Below are 14174 nucleotides of genomic sequence, written 5' to 3'. Positions count from 1 at the left end.
ACTAGGGCATGTGCCTGACTGGGAACTGAATGACCTTCTGGTTCATAGGTTGATGCTCAACCACTGAGCCACACAGGCCGGGCTCATCTTTATATATTTTTTTGAAAAAACTGCTTCAGAAAATTTTTGTTCCCATGATGGGTAGTGGGGGCTACAATACATGGATCTGTCTCTCCTGGAAGTTCTTTCAAATTCTAGTATTTGGTCTTCAAAAGATGGGAAGTTTGCCAGTTTCTTCGTACTTAATCTGAAAGAGTTCCTAGTGGAGTTTAAATAAGAACCGAATTTCTCTTCCCTCCTTCCATATGGTTATAGGATAATCTTTCTGCCAAAATGTGTTGATACTGTAGGAGAAGCATCAGACAAATCTGGAGGTAGGAAGTTAATCACTTACATTGTGGGATTAATGAACACCGCAGGTTGGTTTTAGCATTAAGACAGTGTGGAGGAAGGTTTATTAAAGAATGTTCTTTGGGAATTTGATTTGAAGAAATACATATGTGTTTGTTTTTGTTCTTTACCAGGTACAGGAGTCTGAAACACTTTAATTATGACATCTGCCAAAGTTGCTTTTTTTCTGGTCGAGTTGCGAAAGGCCATAAAATGCACTACCCCATGGTGGAATATTGCACTCCGGTAAGTTGGATGCCTCCCTGATGTGAGTGAGTTCGCCTGGGAGAAGTTTCCATTTGGGACAGTATTACAGCTCTTGTGTAATGCTGTGATGTCTACGTTCCCCAGATGTTCCACAGCTAAAGTGTCTCTAAATTGTGGTGCCAGGATTTACTTTATCCCTAGTGCATAGGGCAAGGGCTGGCCCACGTGGACTGTTGTAGACACTCAACAAATACTGATGAGTGAATAAATAAGTTTTTCTTCCGTTTGCATTGGCTGTAGGGAAGACATTTTCACATTTCTTTTGCACAGCCCTAGCAGTTGTGTGGAGAGGTTTCATGGTCATGGGGCATTTGGGTTTAGGAGTATAATGTGGGTTCCCCACAATTAATAATCTACCCATTTCTAGCAATCTTCCTCATCTCCTATCTGTTTTATCTACTAACACTTGTCAAGCAAATGCTAGGTATTTACCTTTTAAACTACTCAGTGTGAAATTGGTATTATTTTTACCCCTCCTTTATAGATGACGGCTCTGAGCTCCTAAGGTTAAATAATTTGCCCAAGGCTCTAGAATTACAAGGTGGAGCCTTCTAAGATGTTGTTTTGGGAAAATATTAAGTGGCTAGCAGGACTTCGGATAATCACTGGCAGGAAGGAAAGGGCCTAGACCTGGTAGTTAGGCAAACCTGGGTGTAAATCCTATGTTCCTTCAGCACTAGCTGCTTCCTAGTCACAGCCTGTGAATAGCAGCACTGCCATTGCCTGGGAGCTTCCTTATTAGAAACCCAGAACGCCAGGCCCCGCCCCTGACTTTCCCAAGCAAAACCTGCATTTTCTTCAGATTTGCAGGTGGTTCCCACACACATCAATTCAAGAAGCTCTGCTTTAGAGTATTTCTCTCTTCCATCGTCGGAGTGGTCCTTTCAGTGTTTCCATGGTCTTTCTCTCTTTTGCAAAGGTATTTGCTGATGGAGAATGAACCGTGCTGTGAATATACTGAGTGGGTGAAACATGGTATCCATGTGGACAATAGTACATTTTTAAAATACCGTACAGTGTGGCAAAACTTAAGGTTAACTTTTCAACTTTAAGACTTCTAGAAATTACCACTTATTGAGTAGCCCAGTAATTGAGGTACTTCATTTATTCAGTGTAACAACTTGAGGTATGATCGTTCCCATTTCACAGGGGATCTGAGCCTCAGACAGGTAAATAACTCATTCACCCAAGTTAATCCCACTAGTAAATGCCAGGCCTGGTTTCAAAACCCTGGTTTTGTCTGATTCCAAGGCCTTTGCTCTCAACCCTTAATCTCTCCAAGATTACAGAATGAATGCCCTGAGTTGGAGCACTGGGGTGGTCCTTCTTATGGAGGCTTTACTCTTCCAAGTCTGATGTCAACCCCATTTCCCTTTCAGACGACATCAGGAGAAGATGTTCGTGACTTTGCCAAGGTACTAAAAAACAAATTTCGAACCAAAAGGTATTTTGCGAAGCATCCCCGAATGGGCTACCTGCCAGTGCAGACTGTCTTAGAGGGGGACAACATGGAAACGTGAGTAGTGGCAAAAGTAAAACAGATTCTCATTTGATGTATATTCGGGCTCCTTTCAGCTGAATACCTTCCTTCACTCCGAAATGCAAACAGTCTCTCCTATTTCTTTCTCTAGATTTCCTTTAGATGAAAAGAGCAAAACAGGCTGATGTCGGCATTTTCTGTGTCAATTGTCCCATGACAATTACCTTTCCCAAAAGTTAAAGTTTATCTCACAGGGAAAACATCGTGCTCCAACTGCTAAATTACCTCTAAAAGCTTTTAAGAAATACGGGACTGTTTACAAATGAGTGATTTCAATATTTCATTCTGATTTTCCTCCCTCACAAATCAGTAGATGTGTGTCTCTTTGGATCTGATTGTGTGGTCATATTGAGTCACTTTTTTTCTATTTGAAAGAAGATAGAGTCACAGGAAATTCTTTCACAGTAAGTAGTAATGATTCTCATGATCAAGCTGAGGATGCCTTCACCTCACTTAAACCTTCTTTTCTCCACAACTCTGGTGGCAATCACACCACTGTTGGTTTTTCTTTTAATTCACTTTCCACTTTTCTTTGGCTGTTGCTTTCCATGGTTTATCCTTAATTGGTTAGGTTTTATTTCTTTTGACCTTTCAGTAATTTTTTTTGAGGCTGAGTTTGCCTGTGTCTCTTCACCACCTCATTTTTTGTTTTGCAGTCCTGTTACTCTGATCAACTTCTGGCCGGTAGATTCTGCGTGAGTACTTCTGCTGAAGGGTGCTGCTGCCACCAACACATTTGCTTGCTGATTTTTAAACTTTTGTTTGTTTGTTTTGTTTTAAAGACATATTGATTTCCTTTGTTTCATTTTGATTTATTTCTTCCCTTGCTAAAACTTTGAGAGTGCCATCGACCACAGATCAGGAGAATCAGACTAAGGTTTTCAGGTCCCTACCTGGTCCAACTGGAACGAGCAGAAATCCTGGCCTTGAGTTCAAAAGCACATCAAAGAAATTATTGGGTTGTTAGTTGTGTTCCTGGGAGACATGTTTATATATTCAATTACAAGCAGGGAAGAGCTTTCTGATTACATAATACATTCTTTAGCCACGTTCCTTGAGATTCCATGCTTTAAGGCCTTTGAAAGGATGATGGTTTATTCTTTAGGGCTTGTTATAAGTGAACCATTAAATATCAGCAGAATCCATTGTATAGTGGGATGTTGAGTTGGGCTGAATAATTTCAGTAAGGTGTGCGGACTTTTTATCATGTAATGCCATGCTAATTGACTGATATTTATATACATGAGCTCATTTTTTAACTAAACTCACTTTGCTCTTCTCTCCTAAATATTCAGCTCATAAGCAGAAAAGTGTACTGCAGTCTTTATTACTATTGGCGTGTATTAATAATACTAATATTAGATACCAACAGATAATTGATTTATCTCAGAGTTTATAATGGTAGAAAATTCATTTTGGGGGTCTGTGATTTATGTATTAGCAAACAGTGTGCATGTTTTAAAATCATTGTGTGGGTTTTTTTTGATATTTCAAAGTGTACTTTATTAAAATATGTATTTAAAGTCAGACAGCTCTATTATATATAAGGGGTAAATGACCAATTTGGAAGACAGGCTTGTGTAAGAATTCAATTTATTTTTATTGGGTCTTTTTTATTGTTCCACCATGTAATTTAATTTAAAGTAGATCCTTTTTTTAAATCCTGTAGTGATAAATGCAAACAATTAATTGAGATTTATTTTAGGTCTTTATTGGCCTAAAGGAAGTGTAAGGCATCTTTTTTAAACTGCATTATTATTCCCCTTAATTTTGAGATATGGGAGCTATAAGTAGTGAACTACCTGATTTCTTTAACCATCATGTGTAAACAACGTGGGGAGAATTAATTCTGTTCCTTGTTATTGGTAATTGTTTCCCCTAACCCAGGTAGTCTATTAGTTTATAGAAGTTAGACCCTTTCATAAATAAGAAGCTTTAAAAAAAATAGATGTGCTGAACTTCTCAGCTTGATTGAATCCTGATAAACAAATGAGTTTACTCTGGGTTGGAATAAATTTTAACCAGTTAAAAAAATCCAAAAGATAAATAGGCTAAAGAATAATTTTTAAAAATCCATGGATAGTGATAGTACAAAATAATAAGCAAAGAATAATAGTTCCTTGAAAGAAGAAAAAAATGTTTATTTAATACATACACTCATGAGAAAAAATTATGTCAATGAGTTTTTGGTGTGACTGATTTTAACTACAGGGTATTTGTTTTAAACTTTTAAGAACTTTAAAATTAATAACAGCCTTTATTAAAATGTCTTCTCAGACAACTAAAACATGCCCTCATCTTGTCTTCTTATAAAAATTAACTAGATTATTCAGAAATAGTAGTAAGCTCTAATTTTAAAGAAGAAAACAAACCCAGCAGACTAAAGTTCCTGGTTTCTTTAACACCAGTCATCTTTTTAAGGTCCTTCCTCATAGGATTATATAATTTCTAAAATATAATGTAAAGCTATTCTATTCAGTCAGAAGAGCCAGGTCCTAAGGTGTTTTACTTTGCAAGAACTCTATCTGTCGTTAACAAATCCTATGATGATGACAGCGTTTATTCCATTTACTATGGATCACAGAGTTTGAAGGTTTACTGAGGTACAGATCTTTCCTTTTTCCTTTGACAAAACCTTTATTTACCTATATCTGTCATATCATTTAAAACTAAATCTAGCATAAATCTCTTACATTGTTTGCCCACAAATGAGACAGTCAAATAATATTCTTTGAGTTATTCTCCTTTGAAACCTAAATGAATGAAAACCTAGTGGAATTTTCACAAAAGAGAAGATGGTGGTGGGTGTACTGGAATTGGCCATTAACTATAAAAAATAAATAAACCTTCTGTGTACATTGTTTTGTATTTAGGAAATAGGAAGGGAGAAGGGTAGTCTTACCTTCCCTTCGAAACGTGTTTTGGAAGGCCTTGCATTCATAGTTTTGCTTCCGGACTAAGTGGTTTTGTGCTTTTACTAATTCTTGGTTTTTAAGTGCTTCTTTTCTGACCAGTACTCCCTTTTGGCTCATTTTCTGACTTAAAAAGTACCTCCTTTACTGTATATATATTTTTAGATTTCTGGTTATTATGAGTTCTTGTGCTTATGCATGCTGTGTTAGGTGCTGTGTGCATTAATAAGAAAAATAACATGGAATTATCCTCAAGGCTAAGACTTAAAGCTCTGCATAAGATTTTCTGTATGAGATTTTTATTAAAGTGTTTTGGATTTACTTGCCTAGTTTTCTTGGTATAGTTATGCTTCAAGGTCTCAGGTTTTTCTTCTATACATTACCAGGGTAGCAACTATTATAAGGAAAAACATTAAATTTTTTTTTGTGATGGTGGGCTTTTAGCTCATAAGAAGTATATAATTGAAAGACTGGTCTATTCCATAGATAGGGCTTATAAGCCAAATAATCAAAGTACTAAATTATCTTTACTTGCAGTGAATATTTCAAAACAGACCTTAGCATTTTCCTAATAATGGGCTGTTCCAGGGTTCTAAGAAATTACCAGATTAATTCTCTAAAACTAGAGTGAAGATACACCTGGAAATCTTTGGATATGCCTAGTAATTTGGGTAGTCATCCTTTTATTTCCTCTGGATAGTTTAAATGTCTTTATAATTCATTCCACCTTTGGTTATGGTGACTCGACTTAGACAACACTGATTGCTTAAATAAGATATTTATCAGAGGAGACATCAGTTCCCCAGTGATTTGCTGTAGTGTGTTGTAATCATTTTATGATTGCGTGTTTTTTTTTTAAGAAAGACGATTTTTAGCATATTTCCTATGTAAGCCTAGATAACTACATGGTTTTCTTTTTTTATGTAAGAAAAAAACAAACATCTTAGTGTTTCTACCAAGTCCTTGAATGCTACTTGGACGTTGGACTAAACCAGTTCTAACTGAACAGATTACTGCTGACTTTTAGATTCATGCCTTTACCTAATGCAGTGGTCGGCAAACCGCGGCTCGCGAGCCACATGTGGCTCTTTGGCCCCTTCAGTGTGGCTCTTCCACAAAATACTGGCTCTTCCACAAAATACCGACTTCTGCGCATGGGCCACGAAGTTTTAATCGCACTGTACATGCGCACCCGCACGAGGTATTTTGTGGAAGAGTCACACTGAAAGGGGCCAAGGAGCCGCATGTGGCTCACGAGCCGTGGTTTGCCGACCACGGACCTAAGGGCTTTCTGTGTTAGGAGAGAAATGGAAGAGACCCTTTGTACTATTCCAATTAAAACAAAAAGCACAAGCCCAAACTGTTTTTCAAAACAGATAGATGTTTTTCCTAAGGTTAATTCAAAGGTACTATACCAACTTCAAGGATAATTAATAGATTGGATGTGAAAGAGTGGAAAAAATGTTAACCCCACCAAAATTCTGGTCTGTGGACCCAAAGAAGAAGTTTTTATGCCCCAAAAGTATATACACTAATTCATGCTAATTAATTCCTCCCTCTTGTTTTCCTCCTTGAACACACCATATCCCTAATAAGAAATATTTCAGATATTGTGACATTCTGTGGAATTTAGTCATTCTTTCTAAAAAGCATTACAATATAACTTTGGGTCATTCAATTTTATTCTGTGAAATAGTAATATATACCTGCTGCTAAATTGGTAGATGTATCCCTTCCCTAAAAAATTACACAGACCAAGGTGTCTTGATATGTGGAATCTTAAGAAGTCACAGACTGGAGTGGCCTCTTTAGAACTAAAATTGTGGACTGTGAATCTAGGCAGACGTACAGTTTCCATTCAATAAAAAGGGATGTAATAAATGACACAGGAGTGGACTTGAAAATTTAAAACCACATAGTGCTAAAACAATTTCAGAACTATAGGACACAAGATATTACAAGATAGGAGGACAAAATGTCACACAGAGAGTGTTTCCCTCAACCTTTTCTCTAATTGAAACTGTCCACAGAAGTTTTTGATCTCTCTCTATGGCTTTTGATAAAAGCAGAAGTATGAGAAATTCTCTCTCCGACCTGAATTTAAAATACTGGATGATATGTAAGCTACAGGAACAACTAAATGTGTACATTAGCCACAGAATTAGAATAAAAGCATTCTAGGCCATGTATATAACATAATTGTGTGGTGGGTTTTCTTTTCTCCATTATAGGATGGTATCTGTGACTAATCACATTTTCTGCCTTATAGGCCTGCCTCGTCCCCTCAACTTTCACACGATGATACTCATTCACGCATTGAACATTATGCTAGCAGGTATGAGACTAGTTGAATGCCAGGCAAATATTGATTAAAGTAACTAACCAAGGAAAGCTAACCTATAATAATTTTAAACGAATCTTTTCTTTTCCCCCCCCGACTTGTCTGATTTCTACTAATCAACCTGCCCTCTAACGTGCATGCCATTTCACTGCATGTTGGTTTTGGACACTAATAAGAGCATTAGTCCAGAACAATCTTCCCGAACCCCAGCATTTAAATATTTCTGATAGTTTTGTTATGTTTTGTATACTGAGCACGTTTAATAAATTGGCTTAGAAACCACATAACCTTTTTAGAAAACCACTAGCCCAGACATAAGTATGTGAAGAAATGATACTATGTTACATGGAGAATATGAAAGCATTGGCTTTCCATTTGTGTGTTTATTTTACATAATATGCTGTAAATAAGAGAATAATTGATTTTCCTTCTCCTTGGACTTTTCTGTCTTACCTTCTTTGTGTTTGAGATCATTTTATACCTAAAATCTGAATTGCTAATTGTAAGATATCTTATGCTTGTTAAATAAATCTGTAAGAGTTTGGTTAACTTTTTGTTGTTGTTAAAAAACCTTATTGTCTGAGGTGAATGAGGTGTTTTTGTTTTTAATATATTTTTATTGATTTCAGAGAGGAAGGGAGAGGGAGAGAGAAATCGAAACATCAATGATGAGAGAGAATCGTTGATCAGCTGCCTCCCCCACCAGGGACTGAGCCCGTAAACGGGCATGTGCCCTGACCGGGAATCAAACCATGACCTCCTGGTTCATAGGTTGTTGCTCAACCACTGGGCCACTCTGGATGGGCTGAGGTGAAGGAGGTTTTTAACATTAAAAATTGGTAGCAGAAGGTGTAGAGCACTTACTGTGAATCCATCCTTTATCAATATTCTCACTGCTGAACATGTCTGTCATCAGTGGGAAACTTTAATGATCTTAAAAAACAAGGGGTATTGTAAGGATACAGAGTATATTTGTGGTTAGGGAAGCTTTCTTGTGAAAACAAAAGGCTTGTTCTCAGTGAAAGGAAGATCGCTCTGTGAAGGAGAAAAGAAAAACAAAATACGCCTTCCTTTATAATTTATAGCATAAATGTAAAGCTACTAACCAGCTGTGGTCTACCACTCACTGCCTCAAATGGTTCGGCCAACACACACATCCTTTAATTTGAAGGATTCCTTTCTCCTCTTGACGTGATTTATCCGTTAGTTTTCAGGAATGTTCGATTAGGTCTTGAATAGATTCTAAGAAGTCACATAAGTTTTAATGAGCTTTTACGTTTTTTATCAGGCTAGCAGAAATGGAAAACAGCAATGGATCTTATCTAAATGATAGCATCTCTCCTAATGAGAGCATGTAAGTATCCCGTCTCTTTTTACAAAATGTTCCTGAAGATGAAATTGCTTTGAGGGACTTAGAGGTAGGATAGCTCAGAAGATAGAAATTAGCATTACATACATTTGATCTTTTAAGGAGCCCTTCATTTACTTTTTTTTTTTTTCTTAACTCTTAACCTGATACGGAATGAGCTCATCCAAACTGTGGCATTATTGGTATTCCAGAATGGCAAAAACAGTTCGCCTTATCCTTATTTAATTCCATATTACCACAAATTGCAGAGTTCCAAATAGTTAAACTATATTAAATGATTGATCTTTGACCAGACCTGCCCGATATTTAAATCGATTGGATAGTAATTTTTTAAAAATATATTTTTATTAATTTCAGAGAGGAAGGGAGAGGGAGAGAGACATAGAAACATCAATGATGAGAGAGAATCATTGATCGGCTGCCTCCCGCACACTCCCTACTGGGGATGGAGTCCGCAACCTGGGCATGTACCCTTGATTGGAATCAAACACGGGACCTTTCAGTCCACAGGCCGATGCTCTATCCACTGAGCCAAACTGCCTGGGGCAATTGGGTAGTAATTTTTAAAGTGATGGCTAGGTAGTATTTTCTCCACTCATGGGGAAGTGGAGACATAATCTTGCAGAGTTGTATTGGTATTTCCATATGGTAGGTTAGTTGTGCATTTTTTTGCAGAGATCCGAAGCAGTAGGGTTTTTTGATTTAGCATCTTCACCAGCCAGATAAAGGGAGGCAGTCTTGTAAAGGATTTTAGAAGAGGAAGTCCAAATTCAGGTCACAGGTTTTTAGTGGAATGATAAACCAGGCCTGTCGAACTTAAGGAAGGAGAGAGAGTGATGTTAAAAGTGTCAGAGAGCAGAGCTCTGGCAGCGAAACGAAGCTTCCTTATAAGCAGGGGAAGTATTCACAATACGGAGCCCAGAGGAATATCACCATGAAGCAAGGGCCTTCGGTGGAGGGAGTAGATTAAGAAACTAGTAGGAGGGGAAAATAAAGCTCTGCTAACTGAATAGATAATTTAGAGAGAAGAAATCTGGTCAAAATACAACAGTGTTTTTAGTTTGAGAACTAATGAATATCGCACCAGTTTGTCATGGAAAATCTAGACAAAGGGACGAGTGGTAAATTTGTCATAGGTAGTTGATATGGCAACACAAAGTTATACTCATGTGAGAAGAGGCTGAGGGAAGTAATATCAAGGGGGCATTTATACATAACTGGTTATTGAAGACATGGAAATAAATCATCTCATCTGATACATACAGGCAACTAAGGTAATAATAGAGCCAAGTCAACACTCAACCAATCGTGTATGGCTTATTTACAACAAAACAACCTTTTCCCCAAACATAACTCTGGTGCATTCTCTTTCTTAGCTATGGGGGAAAGTATTAATAGTATTAATATATAAAGTACTTTGACAGGAAAATATGTGTCCAAAGAATCAACCAAGTGTAAACAACCTGAGTTATTTGCTTCTCCTGGTCACTGATTTTAATATTAGAAGCTCTAGCACATTTAATTCAAGTTGTATCTGTATGATAATGGCTGCCATCCATTGACTGCTTAAGAGAACAGTAAGATAAGTTTAATTGTAACCATTTTTTAATATGTTTCTATTGATTTCAGAGAGAGGAAGGGAGAGGGAGAAAGAGAGAAACAACAAGGAGGAGAGGGAATCATTGATCGGCTGCCTCCTGCATGCTTCCCCCACTTGGGATCGAGCCTGCAACCAGGGCATGTGCCCTGACCAGGAATCAGACCATGACCTCCTGGTTCATAGGTCGACGCTCAACCACTGAGCCACATCGGCTGGGCTAATTATAACTATTTGTTGTAATTAAACATGAGAAGGTCTAGCAATAAAATGTCAGAATTTGGGAAGAGATAATAAATTAGACAGGCGGTAAAACTGCTTTTGTTTTATTTTTAAATGAAAAGCTTTAGTTCATTCTGAGGACATAAAATCCATTTGAATCAGTCTTGGATGGTAAAATCGTGATATTTTAGGGGCAGGTCTGGAGAATTGGTTTGGAGGATTGGTTGACTTAAGTGTTTGTTTTTAACATCCAATGATTACTTTTAGTCAACATTTCATTTCTTAACCAATTACCTGGCTTGATGGACCAAAATAATTTAAATCAGGAGGAGGATTTTTTTCCTAAAAAACTGAATTTTTTTTCAACTCAGAAGATATGGCAATGAGAAAAGGAAATTAAATGGGTGTGGAGAGGGGAATAGGAACCTATATCTTAAGGGTATTTAGCCGAACAGAGATTTAGTCTCTCATTAGAACAGAGTGAAGTTCTTATAACATGGGAATACACAGGCTTTTCAGGAGCTGGGAGCAATGCATTCAGAAAATATTTTTTTTTCTGTGTAGCAGAGAGCTCCCAGTTTAAAGGAAAGATTGTGGCTGCCTCCCAAAATACAAGCCTTTTGCCTCTTTGTTCCCCAAGATTAGCTGTTCTAAAGAACAAGCCCAGTTTCTGTTAGTCACTTTAATGGATTTTTTTCTTCCAATTTTTGTTTTTTTATCTAAATAATAATTGAATAAAACAATCATTTATCTACAGTTTTATTATTGTTAGTATCCAGCCTCTGTGGCTTTTATAAGTTGAAACTGGCTTAGCAAAGTGACATTTTTTGGTTACATTGCCGTTCCACTAAACAAAATATTTACTCATACTATTTTATTTTTATTTTTAAATATATTTTTATTACTGATTTCAGAGAGGAAAAGAGACAGAGAGAGAGATAGAAGCATCAGTGATGAAAGAATCATTGATTGGCTGCCTCCTGCACGCCCCCCACTAGGGATGGAGCCCGCAAACCGGGCATGTGCCCTGACTGGGAATCAAACTGTGACCTCCTAGTTCATAAGTCAATGCTCAACAACTGAGCCACTCCAGCTGGGCTTTACTCATATTATTTTAAAGGCAGCATTTTTTTTTCCTGGTCAGTATCAACAATAATGTGGGTTAGTGGACAGATTACCTTGATATGCTTGGTAAAAACATTATACAGCCATTATTATATCTTCTAATATTTATTAGCTATTGATTATATCTTCTAATATTTATTAGCTATTGGTTAAACTATCAACATAGAGTCCCAATATTTCTGTAATTCTGCCATTAATTTACCCATGTAAATAGGCCAATCAAATTCAATTGAAAAGAAGAAAAACACTTGAATTGTCACCTGCAGGATGGTAGACCACAACCGCAGCAGTATCAAAATGGAAAAAGCGTCTAATTAATTGTTAAGAGCAAATAAATGTTTCTATTTTTAAATACACACCTGAGTCCCTGATCCCCAACACAAGTAAGTGGGGGAAAAACCAAAACCTTTGATTTTATTTTCCAGAGATGATGAACATTTGTTAATCCAGCATTACTGCCAAAGTTTGAACCAGGACTCCCCCCTGAGCCAGCCTCGTAGTCCTGCCCAGATCTTGATTTCCTTAGAGAGTGAGGAAAGAGGGGAACTAGAGAGAATCCTAGCAGATCTTGAGGAAGAAAACAGGTGAGTTTTCTTTCTAGCTTTGTCATTGGTATGCAGAGTGCATACGCTTGCACACATAGAAAAGTGCCAGGAATCTTCACTTAGAGTCGTTCTATGTCTAATTGTTTTCTCCAATAATCTGTTTAGCTCCATGTACAGATTCTCTCTCTCTCTTTTTTTAATTGGAAAGAAGAAAATTAATGCAGTAGTATAATTAAGAATTCATATTTTAGGTGGGGAAGGGATGAACACTGGTGGTGATATTTGATTTGTTGCATGTGTTCAGAGGCTTTGATTTCTGTGTGAGAACAGAATTTAAGAACAAAGCAGGTCATTTAATTTTATGATTATGATTTGTACATGTCTTTGGCCATATTATCTCTCTCAAAGCATTTAAGAAAGTAGGTTTGTTGGCTTGGTCATGCTTGGGAACAAATTAGTGCATCTTATTTCTCATCATCAGACGCAGTCATCATTATAGCAGATGAGGGCGATGATTCCTGATGTCAAGCATTACCTGAAAAAGATGTTCATGTTAAAATATTAGTAATTGCAGAAGTAAAAGACTAAAGAAAATTCACAATGACTGCAGCTAGGACAAGGATGTCAAAATCTGGGATATTGTATGGTGTCAGGATAATGCAAATCATTGGGCTTTTACTTTTGTATTACACTTATATCACAGGACCCTTGGGTATGAAAGACTTTTTTGCAAATGATCACTTCTAATTCAGTGTGCTGTCTTTAGACGAATGCCACCAGGCAAGTCTGTAAAGGAGCAATTGCTCAAATCTGTGGGACTTGAGTACTTTCATCTCCTTGGTTTAGCCCAGGGCACCAAGATTTCTTAATCCAGGAACACAGTGTATCTGAGAACCAATGCCCTCAGGGAGTATGTCACCTCAAGATGAAAAAGCAAACTGCCATTCATCCAGTGCTTTCCGCTGTCTCTTCCCTGTTTCTAGCTCTTAATACCCTTGACCTATAGCCAGAGCTCCTTAACCTGGTCGGCTCCCCTTTAGTCTCTTTCCCACCCCTCCAATAAACCCTCCATACTGACTCTAGTTGTACATCTTTCCAGAACCAAGACCCATGATGGCATTCTTCTGGCATTGGATTTCTGGGGGGGGAAAAAATCTGGCTTCTCAGCTGGGCAGTGAAAACCTTCCACAAATTTCTCTTCACCTGCTATTACAGCTTCATCTTCTTTTGTACCTATGTTCCAGCCGTACTGTTGTAGCTACTGTTTTAAATGCAACCTGCTCTCATCCATTCTCTGGGTCAAGCTCAAGCTTACTTCTCACTTTAGCTGCTAACCACCATTCCTTCACTGCCATGTCTGACGAAGGAGTTCTACCCATTCTCTATGACCTTCCTCCAAATAATTTCCTCACAGACCCTATACCACCCTTGCATTTGGACGTTATCTTTAAAAAATTTATATGTATATTGATTTCAGAGAGGAAGTGAGAGGAAGAGAGAGATAGAAACATCAGTGATGAGAGAGAATTACTAATCGCCTACCTCCTGCATGCCCCACACTGGGAATGGAGCCCACAACCTGGGCATGTGCACTGACCAGGAATCAAACCAGTGACCTCCTGGCTCATAGGTCAATGCTCAGTCACGGCCTAATCTATCTTTTGTCTAGAGTCTCAGTTTGCCTTTTTATCAGTTATTCCCAATGCCTCCCTCTAATGTGATGGCAAATGCCCTTGGGACAAGGACTGTGTGTGTGTGTGTGTGTGTGTGTGTGTTTTAATACTCTTACTGTCCCCTATAGTTCCTACCACAATGTGAATGTTCAGTACATATTCAGGAAATATTCGGTAAAACCTAAGTTAAGAA

The 14174-nt window shown here is 37.7% G+C and overlaps 1 protein-coding gene across 5 annotated transcripts in view; it reads left to right on the top strand.

Moving 5' to 3' along the window:
• Positions 1-14174, top strand: part of DMD (dystrophin) — a 2781977-nt gene that overhangs the window by 2723489 nt on the left and 44314 nt on the right. For 4 of the 5 annotated variants that reach the window (XM_081115404.1, XM_081115406.1, XM_081115405.1 and 1 more), the window contains 6 exons: positions 525-636; positions 2037-2173; positions 2854-2892; positions 7379-7444; positions 8739-8804; positions 12189-12347. In XM_081115404.1, coding sequence (XP_080971530.1) covers positions 525-636; positions 2037-2173; positions 2854-2892; positions 7379-7444; positions 8739-8804; positions 12189-12347 — 579 coding nt within the window. The remainder of the gene's footprint in view (positions 1-524; positions 637-2036; positions 2174-2853; positions 2893-7378; positions 7445-8738; positions 8805-12188; positions 12348-14174) is intronic. The other variant, XM_081115408.1, reaches the window with a different exon arrangement.

The sequence above is a fragment of the Myotis nattereri genome (genome assembly GCF_964212035.1).
Source record: "Myotis nattereri genome assembly, chromosome: X".
NCBI classification, from domain to species: domain Eukaryota; kingdom Metazoa; phylum Chordata; class Mammalia; order Chiroptera; family Vespertilionidae; genus Myotis; species Myotis nattereri.
The sequence above is the reverse complement of the archived record's forward strand: the minus strand, read 5'-3'. Positions and strand labels throughout refer to the sequence as shown.